This window comes from Protopterus annectens, chromosome 1.part1 (assembly GCF_019279795.1).
Source record: "Protopterus annectens isolate FY-2018-M chromosome 1.part1, PAN1.0, whole genome shotgun sequence".
NCBI lineage: Eukaryota > Metazoa > Chordata > Ceratodontiformes > Protopteridae > Protopterus > Protopterus annectens.
In genome coordinates, this window is record NC_056726.1 from 1,163,986,576 (window position 1) to 1,164,006,814 (window position 20,239).

A 20,239-nucleotide genomic window follows, 5' to 3' on the forward strand; every position below is an offset into this window, starting at 1 on the left:
GGTGAATTTCCTTTCTTCCATCCAGTCATCAAGGTTCCTTTTGAAGAGGGCCAAAGAGGCGCTCTGCTTGACATGTATGAGCAGTCTATTCCAGAGTCTGGAGAGTCTCTGGTTCAGGAACCTATCCCTCCAGCATGTTCTGTTTATTGTGATGACAAGGTTTAGATCCCTGGAGGGTGCGGCTCTGAGGGATTGGGATTTCTTTAAGAGTAGCATGTCCAACAGCTCTGGGTTTGACATGGCCTTGTATGTTAAGCAGAGATCGCCTCTGAGTAGATGATATGCGACAGAGTATAGCTGGAGTTATTGAAGGCGGTCAGCATAGGGCATCTGCTTTAGGCCTGTGATTCTTTTAGTGAGGTATTTCTGTGGCCTTTTCAGTTGTTGCAGATGTCTTGAGAGGTACATCCCAAATGGGGCATTGTATTCTATAATGGGTCTAATGAGGGATGAGTAGAGTGGGACAATGACCTCCTTTTTTCTGGATGAAATGCCTTTAGTGATGAGGTGTGTTACATAGAAGGATTTCCTGACTGTTGTGGTGATGTGGTTATCGAAGGTGAGACCACTGTCCACCTGTGTCCCTAAGTCTCTTATTAAACTTTCAGTGTTTAGTGTACTGCCAACTATGTGGTAATTCATGGGTACATGATTTTTCCCAAAGGGGATAACTATACATTTCTTGGCATTGAGCTTGAGCCCATGGCTCTGGCACCAAGCATCTGTTTCTGTAAGGCCCTTTTGTACAGTATCCACATAATTTGGGGATTCAATAATGGCTCCCAGTTTGCAGTCATCTGCGAACTTTGTTAGCCAGAGTCCCTTAATGTTGGCCTGTACTTCAGAGAAGTAGATGCCAAATAAAAGTGGTCCCAGGACTGAACCCTGAGGTACTCCACTTGTCACTTGTCTGGAGCTGGATTTAGAGTCGGCTACTTTTATAGTGTGGGTTCTGTCAGTAAGCCAGTTGGCAACCCATTGAGTGATGTAGGGATTAATGCTCAGCTTAGTAAGTCTATCTATGATTCCAGAGTGGGAGATGGTGTCAAAGGCATTGGCAAGGTCCAGATAGGCTGTGTGAACCGCCTTACCCTCGTCCATGGCTCTGGAGACTGATTCAAAGAAGTCAGACCGCCTTACCCTCGTCCATGGCTCTGGAGACTGATTCAAAGATGTCAGTCAGGTTCTGGAGACAAGATAGGCCCTTCACGAACCCAAACTGGGTGGGGTCCAGTGTTTGAAGGTTGCAAGTTCCAAGATAATATGTTCCATGACATTGCAGATCAGACTCGTCAGACTGATGGGGTGGTAGTTCCCAGGATCTAAGGTGGATCCCCCCTTGTGGAGTGCAATAACTGTAGCTGTGCGCCACTCAGTGGGCACGAAGCCTGAGGTGAGGCTATGATTAAACATGACATTTAGGTGAGGTGCCAGTTCATTTTGTAGTTCATGTAATACACAGCCCGGGATGTCATCTGGTCCCATGGATGCTGTATTTGTAGCTTTGGAGAGTGCGTTTTTTACCTGTGTGACTGTTATTACCAGAATGTGGCAATCTTCCAGTATTGAGATGAGCCATTTAGGAGGTGAGAGGGGGATGAAGTTGGCACTGAATCGATCTGCTAGAATATTGGCAATATCCTTGGGATCAGTATATTTAATGGCATTCTGTTGTAGCTCAGAGCAGATCTGAGCATTGCCATTTAGATTCTTGACATATTTATAGAATGCCTTGTGGTTGTCTTTGGAATCTTTGGCAATTTTATTTTCATAACTAGCTTTAGAGGATTTTATGAGGGATCTCAGCTTCTTACTGAGGCTGGTAAGAGAGTTTTTTGCATCCTGGGATTTTCTTCTTTTCTGCAACAGTTTCTTCCTTTTGTTGTAAAGTTTGTTTATGGCAGGGGAGCACCAGATTGGCTTCCTTTTTTGGAGGAGAGCATCTTGGTTCTATTTGGGATGGCACGATTCATGCATGAGTGGATGTGCTCATACAGTGCCTAAGTGGAGGATTCAGCAGTCAAACTTTTAGTTCCCGTCTGCATGGGTGTCATGAAGTTTGTCACTTCTGACTTCAGTAGCATGAAGTTGGCTTTGGAGAAGTTTTTTATGGAGGTTTCCTTACTGGGGGGTGGGGTTGGGATGTGGATGTTAAGGGTGATTAGCTTATGGTCAAACCTGACCAACGAGGGGGTGATCATAGGTGTGGAGCATCAATTTCCCATGTTGGTAATGACCAGGTCTAAGATATTGGAGCCCCTGGTGAGACTATGGATTAGTTGATCCAGGGTGTTGGAATTTATGAATTCCAAGAACCGTTAGGCAAAGGTGGTGGCACATGAGTAGTTTTCCCAGTTAATGGCAGGGTAGTTGAAATTGCCCAGTATTAGGGTGTTTGGTTGTATCTTAATATTTTCCAGTATGTTTAGAAAGGTGTAGTGAGAATCTTGGGGCATGGCAGGGGATCTATAGCAAGCTACAATTTGGATTGCAGTCTTACCTAGTGTTAGTTGCACCTGGAGAATTTCAGATACATTGTGTTGGGCAGCTAGCCTGGTGGTATGAATATCGTTGGTGAATATGGACACTCCTCCACCTTTAGTGTTTCGGTCCTGGTTTGGTGGCCGAAAAGTGTTGTAAGAGCTGTAGCCTGGTATTACAGGGGTGCTTTCTGGAGCCTTGAACCAGGTCTCAGTTACTGCACAGATATCGATGTTCTTCATTTTTAGGAGTGCCTCGAGAGAGTGCATTTTGAGGTTTAGACTTCTAGCATTGAGTAGCATTATCTTCAGAATTTGCATGCTTGTACCTGTTACGGTGGTGGTTTTGTCCTTTGAACTTTGCCTAAAAAAGGCACTATAGGGGTGGCAAGATCCTTAGCCAGTTCCTGAATCCCAGAGGTGACAGGTGCAGACCATCTCTGGCAAAGCATTGTGGTCTTTCGATCATGTCGTCCCAGACAGACAGATACTGGATCCCCTTTGAATGACACCAGAAGCTTAGCCAATTGCTGAAGTCAATCATTTTTCCTTATTTTGTGGAATCATTAAAGAGGGCATTTGAGAGTTGAAAGCACTCATGCTTGATAAATGTAGACATCTGATGCACAATCAGAGTGTGGCAAATGATGTTTTATCTTCTGGGTACCTTTTGTACATTATGTTTCTTTTGCAATTAAATGCAGTACTTTAACTTTATCGTTTGCTGTAGGACGTTCTGAACATAATTTAAAATATTACCTAGGACATCTTGGTCTGATTCAGACATTATACATATTACTTAGAGGGATAGCTACCTTTCCAGAGGGATATCTATCTTTCCATGCATATATACTGATGTGCATTTGAATACACACATCTTTCCATATATGTATACCATGTGCATTTGCACACACATGCACACACTTGCACCTGCATACAGCCACACACACACACACACACACACACACACACACACACACACACACACACACACACACACACACACACACACACACACACACACACACACACGCACACACACACACACACACATGGTTTTCTATCACAAGACTGAAGTCCACAATCCTGGAATGCATTAACCCATTAATATTATATAGAAGACCAAAATGCTAAAGACCACAGTGTCTAAAAATCGTGAATACTGAATATTCCTACCACTGTAAACCCAGAAACAGGTGCTAACATGAGTCCTGTGGAGGAGTCCAAAAGTTCGACATTGTAGTCTTCAGCATTTTGGTTTTCTGTATCATGTTACAGGGATTATGCATTTCAGGATTGTCGACTTCAACCTTGTGATAGCAATATGTAGATGTTTATCTACTGCTTGGCTAACATACTAACAGTGAGGCAAATAACTAAATTATCTACTGTTCTGTAAACAAACTGATAATTATTTCATTGTTCATCTGTAACCAATAACACATACTTTTGAAAGCTGATTAAAAGTATAATAATTCCTCAGGCAGTACTCATCTTATAAATCTGGCCTTTGACCAACATGTGGCCAAGGTGGTAAAAAAATCATTCTGTGTTGCCCTACTTATAAAGGCATTGCATTCAGGTCCAAGGAAGTCATAGTGCCAATTTATTTGGCCTTTATCAGACCCATCATTGAGTATAATATCCCCTTCGGCATATTCCTGACCAAACATATGCAACAGATGGAACACTCACAAAGGTTCCTTACCAGGAAAGTCCAGAGTATAAACTAATTGTCCTATATGTATCTCCTTAAAGCCCTATCTCTATACTTGGTCTCCTAAAGGTTACTGAGAGGCAATCTATACCTGGCATACAGGACATCCTTGGATCCAGCTCTGACGGACCTTTTGAGTGTCTGCAAAATGAATAATATCAGAACCACTAGATTTGAGGATTTAAATTATTGTGATATAAATAGGATATGTCAGTGTGACAGATATGTACCTCAGAAGATCCCCATGTTCTGGAACAGGCTTCCCATCCATCTGAAACAGAGTCCATTCCTATTTAAGCCTAACCATCACCAATGGACGGGAAACTGGAAATTCACAACGGATTTAGCCCCCTTATCAATGACAGAGACAGAAAATAATGCCTAAACTAATATATCCCCTTTCACATTACCTCTAGAAATGTCCTAACTTACATACCCCCTTCCAGTAAATGCTCATGGTACACAGGGACACAACTGGGTTGGGTTCATGGCTAAGCTTATAAAGACCCTGGTGGTAATTAGTCTAGTATATACTTATGAACCTATGAACTTATCTCTAAGATGCTGATATTCCAGTAATAAGGAATTACAAATTACTGAATGTAGATACTTACCTATGTTTATATAAGAGAACACCATTACCTTCCAAGTGTCATACAAGGGATAATTTATGACTATACCTTTTCATGCCTGAGTAGCTATAATTGTATCAGTTTTCATTATAAATGTGTAATTCTGTTTACTCTGTTTTACTATAAAAAGCTAACTTTCTGAAAGCTGATGCATCAACAGAATGAAAAAATGCCTGAAAGCTACAAAGGTGAAAATTTATTTTTTCTTGTTTTGTTTTACAGGGGGAGGCAAGCCCCTCCCACCAAACTTATATATACCAACTTTGAGGTTGCACCAACCCAAAGAAGGGAGCTATCTCCCTAGAAAGTTAATCATTACTAGTACACAATTAGAAATTACTCAGGCAAAGATTTCCTATGGAGAAAAGCATTCAGCCTTATGTCATTCATTTTATTCTATGAGCTTTTGAAGCTCAAGGAATCTCTCCTTGAAAATGTGTGGGGAAGCTCTCCCCTTGAAAATGTGTGGGGAAGCTGTTTGCCACTTAATTATAAGAGTTGCCAAAATGCAACGTTGACATCTATAATGTGATTGTTCACATCTTGCACATGGATACAATGAGGTGCATGTAAGTAGAGAAGGCATGCTTGTCCACATGATAAATATTTTCACTGAGGCTATTTAGAACATTGGCTTATTTTCCTAAATGCGAATAATGCATGTTTTTGTGTAATGAAGGTAAGTCAAGGTGAGGCTCACCCAATTAACATGAATCATAAAAAAGCAAAAATGTTTGAACAGCAGCTCTAACCTCTCACAGTGCACACCTGTACATAGCTAGTAGTAAAAATGGGTTTACAAGCATGCCTTATTAATGGAAAACAATATCCTAGGGACCTACAAATGCACTATGCATGTTATTATGCCTTGTCCTTATGAGCACATTGCATGTTCAGTACACAGATTCACTATCGTCTCATAAGTTTAGTGCATTAGTATGATTCGAAATAAAACATGCCGCTGTTCCACACAGTAAACACTGTAGAAATACAGTCTGTTTTCTCCAGTCACAGAGATGCAATATGATTCATATTAAAATGCATGACAATATCAGTCAGTGGTGCAATATAAAAAGTTTAAACCATGCTTTCTGTAGGCCACAGGCCTATTATAATTAAAATGAAATGGGAGATACACGAGCCACAGGTACCAGGTAAGTAAATATAAAGCATGTCTCACACCCTCAAAACACAGGATAGGTATGAGCACTTCAGGCAGCTCAAAAGACAGAGATAAAATTCAGCCAAAAATGTCTGTGTCTTTCCCTTTCTTCTTTCCTTACTGGTGTTTTAATAATATACTGTTTTTCTTTCATTATATCTTCAGTTGGAATTTCTTGCACTAAACCATAGAAACTGGGGCAATAGCTGCACTGTGCTGGTTTGGATGGACAAATTCTTCATTAACGAAAGAAAATCCTCGGAATTCATTCTGGTCTATGGTAGCGAGCACAAGTTGGTCTGGTGGAGTTAACACTGGAGGAGCTCGGGTGAAAAATTTGTCGAAGTTCTCTCCGTTCTTTCCACACTGTGAAAAGCAGAATAAAGAAAAATTAACAAACGGCAGATGCAGGTTTTAGTTTTGCTTTTTTTTAGTGTAATATTGTACATATTCATTCTTCTTTTGATTTGAAAGGAATTGGTTGCGGATCTAATTTTGTCATAAATTAATTATTTGTTACCCTACACTGGAAAGTAATATCGTATTTTGATATCTCTGAATAACAAATAATGCATATTTGTTTTGATTTACTGGCTAGTGGAATGCAGTGGAATTAAATTGTTCATGCCATATACCTGGATTACAAAACCAACAACTAAACAGTTCTCAACATTTTTACTAGAAACAGCCATATAATGCAAATGAGTAATATTTACAAGAAATACATTCACAGTTTTTAAGAAAAACATTTAATGAACCATCAACCAAGAATTTATGTGATCACAGTGAGCGATTAGAAGGATAATGCTTTTTGCCATCATAACAGAATGTCTCCCTTAATTATCCACCTTACCTAGAGTGACTTTTGTCTGTTTCCTTTTGCCTCATGTCCTTGCTGGAATACAGATTGGCTGAGGGAAGCAGTTGCCTTCTCTTCCCCTTTCTGCATCAGCTTCTGCTGGCAAGATGTGGAATCTGTGATTGGCTAGACTAATATGGGATGCAGTGACTGCCATTTTAAGTGTATCATTCACCTTCTTAATTATGAGAAAGATTACAAGGGCTATATTTAATGTCATCACAATCAAAGCCTCCCTTGTTTCTTTCTGCCTTGATTTCATGAGGAATAAATCATAGGCTCAGTGTTGTGACTGTATTATATATTTTTTATTTATGTACTTTCACCAGTTTCTTGAGGGGACAACTTTGTTACTGGCCTGCAGACAGTACTTGGGCTCTGTGACTGGCTGAATTAATATGGTTTGGGGTGGTGAAAATTTTTAATAGTGCCAGTCACTTTATTATCTAAAAGACAGACTGAAAAGGTTATATTTGATGACATTACAAATGACAATCTGAATGTTTCAGCTTCTCCAGAGTGACGTTGGCCTGCTTCTTTCTGCTTCATTTTTTTAAATCTTGGAATGGGCAACTAATCAGAGAGACAGTCATTTTCCTTTTCCATTTCTGTTCAGAAATGCAATAGCTTGATGAACATCTTTGTTATTTCACTGTTGGCAGCAATCAGGCTCTGTGATTGGTTGAACCAATAGGCTGGGTGGGGGTAATTTTGTTTTTCATTTTTTTGTTTTTATGTGTGTTGCTCACCTTGAATGAAGCAGAAAGAAGCAGGCCAATGTCACTCTGGAGAAGCTGAAACATTCAGATTGTCATTTGTAATGTCACACAGATTACAAGTCCTACAATTATGTTATCATATGAGTAGTGATGATTTAGCCTCCACAGAGTACCTTTGGGTGCTTTCCTTTTGCCTCATTTTCATGCCGGAATGAACACCTGTCCAGCAATGGGGTTGCCCTCTGTTTTCATTTCAACAGTTACCAGCAGCTTCAAGGGCAGCTTTTTTTACTTGCCTACTGCAACACATGGACTATGTGACTGGCTAGACAAATACAAGGTTGGAGTAGTAGTTATTTTTACAAATGCTCTGTGTAGGGCTAGGTATCATTCACTTGGTCATTTGTGTAATTGTTATGCTCTTATGTCACTTTCATGTTGGAGAAAAAAATATACTGTTGTTTCACACAATCCACAAGCAAGACTGATGACAAAGAGCACTAGACTTAATATTTCACATGAGTTTTCAGAATGTAATGGCAGCAGTGCATTACGATGGCTTCAAGTACTGCAGGAGACGCATTTCCCAGGAAACAGTATACAGATGTGCGGGTAAAGTAACTAGAGACTCATTAAGTAATTGACCATGCCTTAACCCCTGACATGCATGCACATACAGACACACAGGCATGTATGCACACAAACATGCTTGTGCACACACACACACACACACACACACACACACACACACACACACACACACACACACACACACACACACACACACACACACGCACACACACATGCACACACACAATGCACAGCTTAAAATAACAATAAATGTATTGGTTAGGCATATCTATGGTGGCCAGCACCCGCCATTATAAAAACTGGCAATGCATTTGTACTTCAATTAAGTTATATTAGTTATTTTTGAGGGGAATGAGAGGGATGCAGTTCCCTTTACAAACGGTACCAACAATAAAGAAAGTACATCACTGAAGCAACATGTTATGCAGTTTAAACTGCAAAATGTGTTTCTGAGATAAAGAACTAAGGTATTTTCATAGAGTTTACAAGCTTCACACTAGGAATGATTCTGAAGCTGTGAAAATATAAATATCTATATATCTATCTACACAGATTGTGTGAGTGAATAAAAATGTAGTTAGTAGCATGCATAATTATAGGTAACCAGGCATTTACCATGGAGTATATGACTCTGCACATAACCTTTGATTCTGGAACCTCAGTTATGTAACCCAGAGAATATGAAGAAGAAGATCCCTGGGACACTTGTCTGTACAACAAATAAAGACAGCTGTAATTTTACATAATGAGTATATAAGGAACACTGTGCCGGAAAGAAATGGAAACCTTTTTCCAGCAATTACTGTACGAAAGAGGCTAGAGTAGGCAATTTACTGAAACCAAAAAGACATTTTCTTTTAACAGTCTTCATGAAGTGGCTGGCCTTAATAAACATGCTAACTTTCTAGTGAACAATATGATGAAAGCAGAAAGAGAACATTTTCCCAAATTGTCTGTGGCACTGAGGGCTTTAAAGTGACTTTTACATGCGGTATAACTATAGCTAATCATATTGTCCCTGCTGCTTTCTGCATCATGTAAGCAGCTTTAAGGCATTTTTAAAGGTTAGCTTTGTCTTGAATGCTACACTGATGTCACATACTATTACTATGTGAATCCCAACTTTTCCATTTTATAGCTCCTAGCATCTCCAAAAAGTACAACATTCCCTCTAAGAATGTTGAAGAAATGAGAAGACTGTGGAATGCTCATTAATTACTTCAACTAGGAATTTCTCAGCATAGCTAAATCAGTCCCTTCTTGCGTACAAAAGGTTTTGTTGGTTTAGTGTTATCTCCATTGGTATTCACTGTTTTTCTACTCTCCTTCAGTTTCATACTCCGCAGCCCTTCCCTTTTCTTCCTCACATTACTGTAGGTATTTAAATGGCTTCAGTTGTGCTTAATGTTTTATTTCCTTTCCTTCATCTTTCACTTCTGCCCCTTACCTCCATTTGTTGACTACCCATTTTTATTTTAGGATCCATTCCTCTGTATACTCCCTTGTATGGAACTTATACCTGTAAATATAGCTGATGTCTTTAAAAGGTATACTCTTTATTCCATATTCAGTTTAATTGCATTGCTTAAGTATATTCATGGTGGCCATTATTATACCCACTGTTTGATTAATGCATGTTTGACCCAGCTCATGCCTGTAAATGGTCATTGGGGCCGATGTACCAATCCAATTATCACATTTGAAATAATAACTAGAAATGATAGCAATGCATGTATCACTGATCCTTTCAGTGTACAACGTGGTAGAGCACTAAATAAAAATACTCAAACTGAGGAACTATTCCTCATAATGAGGTATAGTAGAGAGGTATGGTGTCTTACACATCTTGCAAAAATCTATCAGTGTAGGAATTTTTACTGTGTATATATAGATGCCACTTTAACACAACTCATACTGAACAGCAATTTCAAGTGTTCTGGTCACCATTTTACTTGTTAACTCATTAACACCTGCTACCAACAACCAGTTAAAGAGCTGCCACATTCCCGACTGTCAGCAGCCTGGACAGCAGTAGCCTAGAGCTCAGAGTTAAAGGAAATTTAAATGTAAGAAAATCTTTTAAACGGAGTGAATTTTTTTAAACTGAATTAGGGCAACTTTTTTTGATCTACTTGCTTATTTAAAGTCATTTTCTCTTATTTTACTTGCTTAATTGCAGTACTAAAACATCTTAAATTCATTTCCGCAATTAAGTGACACTGAAATAATAGCTCTATGCATGAACTATCTTTCAAGTAAGTTAGGCTTGAATGGTACAATGCAACTCACACAACAAGCTCAGCAGGGAAAAATAATACTTAGCACTATAGATATGAATGGGTTAAATTACTTACAGTACTTATGTTTAAAAATGTAAAAATCTAATACAACTGGAACCATTTTCTGTCCAAAGTGCCTTCTTCATATACATTTAAAACTTTAATTTTAATATTCAGATCAAGTAGTTTTCTAATGTTGATTGAAAGATGTTTAACCATTGTATTGTATGAATTAAAAATGATATTGCAGTACTGCACCTATGTTGACTTTTTTGAATCATCAGAGAACTTCATTGATGTACAAATTCAGCAAAGTGCAATGTACAAAACTGTTGAACCTAAAAAAAATCCATCCGTCATAACTATATACTACTAGATTATGTTATCCCAAGCATATAAGAATACATTTCACCAATCACTTATATAATTAAAGTTCAAATTGGATTTTATAGCTATAAATAACTTATTACTATAACAATTTAACAGTGGTCCAATGTCTTCAGAAATACATTTTGACCATTGGAATATAATTTGCAGTTCTAACAGTTTCACTTGTAAAATCCATTTCCTCTTGCTGGAAGACAAGGCACCCAACTGCATCATCAAGCCTTGTATCTAAACTCCCTTGTCCATCACCTCCCTACACAGGGCATAGATCGCTGCTTCATATGCCATAGACCATATGGTCATCCAAGAGATGCAGTAACATAATATATGTAGATAATCAGCCTGCTTAGCCTTACAGCACCAGCATATACTATCTCCTTTACCATTTAATTGTAATTGGGCTGGAGTGATATACCAAAAATGTATTTATTTCAAAAAGATAAATTGTAAGGGATGAATTTCAGGCTCTCAGGATGACTTCTATAATGGAGAGCCCCAAATATTCCTATCTGTCTGGATCTGTTAAATGGATGACCACTGCAATTTGGCAGAGTCAGTGATAATCTAATAAAGATGTTTGTTGTTTAAAAATCAAAACAAAACAATAGGATGTATCTATTACTGAGCTGTACATTAAAGCCAGTGGGATTTGGGCTTTATCCGAGTGTCCTACGTGTTCTCCCAGCTAGAGTATACTGCCTCCAAATTACTAAGTGTTCTGCTAGTACTGGTTAGTTGCAAGTATTTCCACTATGATTGCTTGGTGTTTTAACCAAACAATGTATACTGGAGTAGAGATAAATGCTCATTCTTATAAATGGAAAAGAAATATCCCCAGAAAAGTGCATCCCCTTGTATCGCTTCCTCCTGCCATATGGGCCTTCCCCAACAAACACTTGTTCATCCATCCATATATTTTGCCATTTGGTAAGTTTCTGATCTAAAATTCCCTTTCTCTTTAACCATTTCAGTAAACATACTTCTTGGCCTCCAGGGACCCAGACTTTCCTTCTCTCTTTCTGGGGGTTAGTGTGTTGTGTTGTAGTGGAATTAACACTAGTTCAGAGAGGACATAAATAAGTAGAAGTTTGGTATTAGTCATCACTAAATGTATCAGATCTAATGCCAATGCATAATGAGCCAACTCTGGGAGATGTGGTCCACCAAATTTTTTATGTGACATGATTTTTTCCTGGATAGCCTGAGATGCTTCTTCTCCCAGATAACAGTTTGAATCAGTGATTGCAATTTATGTGGTGATTGCTTTTCGGAAAGGCCCAGAATGCATTGGGCAAGAAAAAATATGGAGTAGAATATACATTTTGACTTTTGTGCTATGAGCCAAAAGGGAGAATTTTAATTGTCTCATCAAATACATTCTAGCTCTAAATTCCTTAAGGATGCCACTGAGGTTCACATTCCCTATATTCTTAAAGCTGACCTCAATACCTTTGTAATTATGCAAATTAGCACACTTTAAATTCTGTTTGACCTGACTTGTCCTCATTTCCCAACATTTGACATTAACTGGAAACATGGTAATTTTATTCCAGTTCAATTGCAGACAAAGTTGTTTGCCAAACTAACAAAAGACAGCAAGTACTTTGTAAAGACAATGGTGCAGCTGAGACAACCATGGTGTACAAACATCTGGATAGCAGGTATTAGTAAGCTGTTCTGCCTCTTTTGGCAAACGTCTCTAATGTAAAGGACTTTGTTTAATAATCAAGGTCAGGGCTTCACCACCATAGTAAATAATAGAGGCATATCTGCCTTGCATCTTGATGAAACTTGGGAGGTAAGCACTATTAAATGATTAAAAGGCTTATTGAAAGGCTGATTGAAGGCTTAGTGTCTGTTATTCTAAAGGTGTATTAGTTCTGGTTTAAGCACCTGGGCTTTGGGCCAGTTATTTTACATTAAGATGGTGTGGTCTGCACTCTTGTGGGAGGAGAGAGTAGATTCTGCCCTTCTGAGCTGGGAGTTTTTCGTTAAAGTCTTATTGTGCCTGCTTATTTGGATTGTTTCTTTCTGAAATCGGTATGCCTTGTTTGCTGTAGCATAGACTAAATTCAGACCTGCTGAATCTAGCTTTGTTTGTATAACTTGAGCACTAATCCAGACCATCTTTTTTTGGAGAAGGTTCTCCTGCATCCTAGTGGCAGGACTGTGCAGTTAGAACTTGTCTGATCAAAGACTGATGGAACGGGGCTCAGTTTTTAGCTTTTTATTGGTTACTTTGTTTAAATCAGTTTGCTCATTTGCTACTGTAATATTAAAAAAATATACATTTTATGCATCGCCGCTTAGCTAGGGTTAAACTATTGTCGGCGCCATAAAGTCTGCTGTTCAAATTTACCCTTAGAACTAACCAGTTTTTTAGTTTTATCACTCAAATCTGTTTCTTTGAGCTCAGCCCTTGTTCAGAACTCATTGTAAGCACTAAATAAGCTACAAATTACTACAGCACTCAACTTTCCTCACTTGTCTAGAGGAAAACAGTTTATAGCACTTAATAAATAAGCACCTATCCAGGCATGTCTAAGGGTCAGCTCCCGGTGTTTTCTCCTGTCTACCTGATGAATCTGGGCATCTTGGGGCAATGCAGCAATTGCCTCATGTACACAGACAATCCTCTCCTCCTACCACCCAACACTACAACCTGTGAGAGATGCACTTATGTAGCCAAACTGGAAGCAAAGCTCACTTCACCCACGACTGGACTAGACAGTCAAGAGGAGAAGGTAAACACTTGCACCGCACCACACTCATCACATAGTCCCTCAAAATCGACACCACCAAAACACACACATAGCAACACAAAATACACACCTACATTCATGGAGGTTCACACTAAAAATCTGCTCAAGCAACAGAGACCTCCAAATCAGAAACGCATGCAACCTCCACCCCCCAACACAACCCAAATGACACATAGCCCACAAACTCAGTGTGCCACTCAATCACAGCCCATAAGGCATAACAACGTACCCAACACTCTAGTCATAGGTGACTCTATAGTCAGGCACACTGATGTTCCACTCACCAGGCTAAACAAAGAGAAAGTTACTGTCAGCTGCCTGTCGGGTGCCAGGATCCGCCACATAATGCATGCATTCAGGTCACTCCACAACAAGTACAAATATGACTCTGTCATTGTCTGCGTTGATGTGAATGACCTGAGACATACCTCCCTGGACTACATGAAAAGAGACACGGAGGAGCTCTCTGATCTTGTAGCCCAGGCAGGTATGACTCTAGTCCTGAGTAGCATCCTGCCATCACCCAGAATGATACCACAGTACAAGGGTAAAATGATTGACTTCAACAATTAGCTAAGCTTCTGGTGTCATTCTAAGGGGATCCAGTATCTGTCTGCCTGGGATGACATGATCGACAGACCACGATGCTTTGCCAGAGATGGCCTGCACCTGTCACCCTTGGGATTCTGGATACTTGCTAAGGCTCATGCCACTCCTATAGTGCCTTTTTTAGGCAAGGTTCAAATGACAAATTCACCACTGTAACAGGTGCAAGTAAGTAAAATCTGAGGGTAATGCTACTCAATGCTAGAAGTCTAACCCTCAAAATGCATTCACTCGAGGCACCCCTTAAAATGGAGAACATCGACATCTGTGCAGTGACAGAGACCTGGTTCAAGGCTTCAGAGAGCACCACTGCATTACCAGGCTATAATTCATACCACACCTTTCCGCCACCTAACCTGGACCGAAACACTAAAGGTGGAGGTGTGTCCATATTCATTAAGAATATCCACACCTCCAGGCTAGTTGCTCAGCATAATGCATCCGAGATTATCCAAGTGCAACTAACTCTGGGCAAGACCGCAATCCAAATTGTAACTTGCTATAGATTTGCCACCATGCCCCAGGATTCCCACTCCTCATTTCTTGATACACTGGAAAATATTAGGGTACAACCCAATGCCCTAATAATGGGCAATTTCAACTACCCCACCATTAACCGGGAAAACTACTCATGTACCAACTCTTTTGCTTAACGTTTTTTGGAATTCATAAATTCCAATGCCTTGGATCAACTTATCCACACCCCCAACAGGAGCAGCAATATCCTAGACCTGGTCATTACAACATGGGGGACTAACGTTCCACACCAGAGATCAATTCCTCATTGGTGAGATCTGACCACAAGCTAATCAGCCTAGACATACACATCCTGCCCCTACCCCCCATTAGGGGAAACCACCATAAAAAATTTCTCCAAAGCCAAATTCACACTTCTTAAGACAGAAGTGGCAAACTTCACGACACCTATGCAGACAGACAATAGAGGTACAACTGCTGAATCCTACACAAATGCACTTTATAAGCACTTACACAAGTGCATGGATCATGCTATCCCTAACAGAACCAAGATGCTATCCTCCAAAAAAAGGAATCCAATCTGGTAGTCCCCTGCCATAAACAAACTCTACAACAGAAGAAAGAAACTGTTGCAGAAAAGAGTACAATCCCATAACTGGAAGAACTCCCTGTTCAGCCTCAGTAAGAAGCTGAGATCCCCCATAAAATCCTCCAAAGCTAGTTATGAACACAAAATCACAACTGATTCTAAAGACAACCAAAAAGCATTCTAAAGCTATGTCAAGAATCTCAATGGCAACAGTCAGATCTACTCTGAGTTACAGCACAATGGCACTAAATATACAGAACCAATTGATATTGCCAACATCCTGGCAGATAGGTTCAGTGCTAACTTTACCCCCCACCCCCTAAAGGGCCCATCTCTATATCAGAAGTATGCAAAGTTCCTGTAATCACAGCTGCACAGGTAAAATACACACTCTCCAAAGCCAAGACTACAGCATTCATAGGACATGACAACATCCCAGGCTGCATTTTACATGAACTACAGAAGGAACTGACACCCCACCTAAACACCATGTTCAATCATAGCCTCACCTCAGGCTTTGTGCCCACTGAATGGCACACAGCAACAGTTATCCCACTCCACAAAGGGGGAGCCACCACGGAGCCCGGGAACTACCGCCCCATTAGCCTAACAAGCCTGGTCTGCAAGGCCATAGAACGTATCATCATGGAACGTATAAACAAAGACATTGGTAATCTCCAAACACTGGACCCCACTCAGTTCGGGTTTGTAAAAGGCAGATCATATCTCCTAAACCTGATTGACTTCTTTGAAGCAGTCACCAAAGCCATAGACGAGAGTAAGGTGGTTCACACAGCCTATCTAGATCTCGACAAGGCTTTTGACACCATCCCCCACTTTGGAATTATAGATAAACTCACTAAACTAGGTATAAATCCCTATGTCGCAAGATTTTTTGCCAACTGGCTCACTGACAAAACCCACACTGTGAAAGTATCAGACTCCAAATCCGACTTCAGACCAATGACAAGTGGAGTACCACAGGGTTCAGTCCTGGATCCTCTCCTGTTTGGTATCTACTTTTCTGAAGTACAGGCTAACATAGAAGGTCTTTGGCTAATGAAGTTCGCAGATAACTACAAACTAGGAGCCATAACTGAAACTCCTAACGATGTGGACATCCTACAAAAGGGCCTCACTGAGACAGATGCCTGGTGTCAAAGCCATGACCTCAAGTTCAATTCCAAAAAGTGCATTGTCATCCCCTTTGGTAAAATTGCTGTACCCATGAGCTTGGGACCTTGGGACACAGATGGACAATTGGCTCTCCTTTGATAATCACATCGCCACAGTAGTCAGGAAATCCTTCGATGTGGCACACCTCATCACAAAAGGTTTCTCATCCAGGAAAAAAGAGGTCATTGTTCCCCTCTACTAGTCACTCATTAGACCCATTATAGAGTACAATACGCCTTTTGGTATGTACCTCACAAGACATCTACAGCAACTGGAAAGGCCACAGAAATACCTCACAAAGAGGATTACTGGCCTCAAACAGATGGCCTATGCAGGCCGTCTCAAAAAACTCCAGCTTTACTCTGTCGCATATCGCCTACTCAGAGGCGATCTCTGCCTAGCATACAAAGCTATGTCAAACACAGAGCTGTTGGAGATACACCACTTAAAGAAATCCCAATTTCTCCGAGCTACACACTCTAGGGACCTAAACCTTGTCACCACAATAAACAGAACATGCTGTAGAGATAGATTCCTGTCCCAGAGACTTCCCATACTCTGGAACAAACTACCTTTCTATATCAAATAAAGCTCCTCATTAGCACTCTTCAAGAACAATCTTGGTGAATGGATGGGAAATAGGAAATTCACCCTGGGGTTCACCTCTGTGGCTCTGCTCAACAGGGGCACAGGAAAATAATTTTCTTGGGTGGCGAAAGCTAGGGTACCTTTTTGGCTAGGCTTGTATAGGGCCTAGGGCCAATAGTCTAGTACCTACCTATGAACCTATGAAAAGGGTGGCAAGAACTTTTATGTTTGTCTTCTTAAAGGTTAATATGGCTAGGCATCTTATTGTCCCTGTGATTACTTACCTGCTATGTTCCTGTGTTCTTGTGTAAAGATTAGGGAAATGATATTGTTTGTGATCACTTTTGCAACTATTTGGGAGCATACCATCCATTACCAAGAGCTGAAGGGATAATGAAGTTTTAACCTTCTTAATGTACCAAAGAAATCCCAAAGTAGGGTGTCAAATGCTTAAGTCCACAAACATTGCAGCTATAGGAATTTGGCTAATCTGGGCCTTTTGCTGTATAGAATAAAACAGTCTTAATAACCCAGGGATGCAGTGTCGGCTGGTCATAAAATCCTACTGCTCCTCACTTATAATTCCACTCAAATTCTTTTTCAGGCAAGCTGCCAATACGTTTGATAAGATATTAATATTTCTTGGGATTAGGGAGATTAATCAAAACTGTTTACCTTTCAAGGGTCCTTAACTTCTTTTAGCAAGGTGATTATGTGTACAATTCTCATCCACACATGCAAGACACCCTTCAGCTTATATTCATTGTATAAAGCCAACAATGACAGGGGAATTTCCAGACCTAAACCTGTAAAAAAGTCTGCTGGAAGGCTGTCTGGACCAAGGACATTGCCAGACCTAATAGCTCACATTGCTTAAGTAATCTCTCCCAATGTTAAATCCCCATTAAGCAGATGTTGCTGCCGAACCATCACCACAGGCCACTTAATGTCACTGCTGAAATCTCTCCCTAAGAGAAACTCCAGTGATGCTTGTAGATTTTTTTTAGCAATCTCTTAATTTTACTAAGCAATATAGTGTTTTTATGACAGATATATTAACCAAAGAACAAACAATAAATAAATGGTAGGAATTAAACAGCATACAGCTGCTTTACCATATTTTCCAGATATCATTTTTTTATGGATGAAATTGATACACGTTTTAAATACGTAGCAGTTCTGAAATTTATGGTGCATACTTGCATGATTACAACTGGATGGATACTTTAGAAAAGTAGTTTTCATAACAGAATTTACATTTGGAAGTACAATCATGGCTATTATCTGTGAGTACTACATCAGGTCGAGGTATTTTAACTAATACTGATACAGGTGTGCATCAGTGACCAGGTCCTGCTCTGTGCTGCCTGAACTATCGGGCTAGTCTGCATTGTTGCACAGCACTAAATATGTGGCACTACTGCAGAAGCACTGACTATCACACAACTAGGATGGTCAGAGCTACAAAACCAACTACTGTATAATCAACTTGTGATCACACAAAAAATTCTTCATCACCCAAATAACACCCCAATCCTCACTAACCTGATCACCCCATATAAAAATCTTTCAACACTTCGCTCTGCAAACAAGCTACTAATTTCTAATATCAAATCTAACAATAAAGCGGGGGACTCACTATTTACCAATATTGTGGGCAAAATCTGGAATAACCTTCCTATTACAGTCACATCTCACTCATCAACATCTCTCTTCAAGAAACACCTAAAAGAACATCAGCAACTACTCTGGCTCTGTCCCTGTTCAAAACCAGACTGAACCATAGTTCATCCCCCTTTTCCTTCTCCTTGCTCTACCCCTATCTTCCCTGCTATGACCTCTTTGTAACTAAACTCCTCAGAAGTCACCTGTACACTAGCTAGTGCTTTGTTTGTTCTTTCTTCTTTCATCTATTTCCTTCATTCTCTTTCTTCTTTCTACCCCATATGTCTCAATAACTCTGACCCTTGTATTCTCCTACACTCATGCCAATTCTAAACTTTCCTCTGCCTCTATACTTATTTCTTAAACATGTCTCATTTTTTTTATATCTTTTCTCTATCCAAATATTGTTAATCCTCTCATGTGTAGTAATTCATAGAAATATGCTTTTTAAGTATTGAACTTTTAACTATTGTAGACTTGTTTTATGTATTGTATTTTTAACTACTGTTTTTATGTAAATTTTACTTAACTTTGGAGCTTATCTCCCTGGGTCTCTACTGAAAATGGACATGTATCCAGCTAGACTAGCCCAGTCAACAAACGTAAAATAAAATAAAATAAATAAATAAATCACTTTAGCAGCAGAGATATTCTATGAAATTCTGTAATGTACCCTGAGGTTGCATGACTTCAGTGTAAGTTATATTCATGCTTTGTATGGGGTGTGTTTTGGGATTGCCCCTTACTTCATCCCGGACTATAGAGTTACTTTATGATGTGACTCACCTAGCAGTACAATAACTGATATAGAACAGATTGTACTCCTGGATTTATGATCCAAATGAATCTGCCAATTGAAACTTGGAATTCTGCTGTGTAGGTATGTACCATAGTCCTACTTTATATATTCAGTGTGTATTTCAGGTATGCCCCATAGCCCTACTTTATATATTCATTGTGTATTTCAGTTACAAGCCTGCTTCCTCATCATTGGCTGCCATCTTTGCAGCTTAAAAACAGATGGAATTTTCTTGTAATCATACAAAATACTATATTTTTATTAATGACCAAAGCAAAACAAATATATAATTTATGAATCTATAATATAATGCTGCTTTTAAAACATTCAGTTTAGTAATATTTTTTGTGCATTTTGCCTATGTTACTGTTAATCTACATTATGTGTCTAAGCTGTGCACATGCAGTTTGCACAAAGTAGTCTTTACTATTAATCATGACTGGATTTGCTTTGCAGTACTTTAACATTTTGTCTTTAGTTTTTCACTGCATAGCTATATAATCTTTATTTTTATCAGGATTTGCAACCACTTGTGCTCAGTTTGGTAATCTGAATCCAGTCTTTTTCATCTAGCATCCTCTTGTGATAGACTTATTGGATGCTGTCCACTGCAGTTATATTGGGCTTTTACACAGTAAAATCCAACTATGATGCCTTATGCAATTAACAGACTCCCCCACACCCTTTGGAATGCTATGATGTAGGGATACACACAACTGTGAACATGAATGTATCCAGGTGTTCTGTAGCC

General features: G+C 39.6%; 1 protein-coding gene across 1 annotated transcript in view; it reads right to left on the reverse strand.

Moving 5' to 3' along the window:
• Nucleotides 1-4,132: 4,132 nt before the first annotated feature.
• PRKCG (protein kinase C gamma) overlaps nucleotides 4,133-20,239 on the reverse strand; it is a 4,166,346-nt gene continuing 4,150,239 nt past the window's right edge. Inside the window, exon 18 of the mRNA XM_044080462.1 lies at nucleotides 4,133-6,357. Within this exon, the coding sequence (XP_043936397.1) occupies nucleotides 6,172-6,357 (186 nt within the window). The 3' untranslated portion in view covers nucleotides 4,133-6,171. The remainder of the gene's footprint in view (nucleotides 6,358-20,239) is intronic.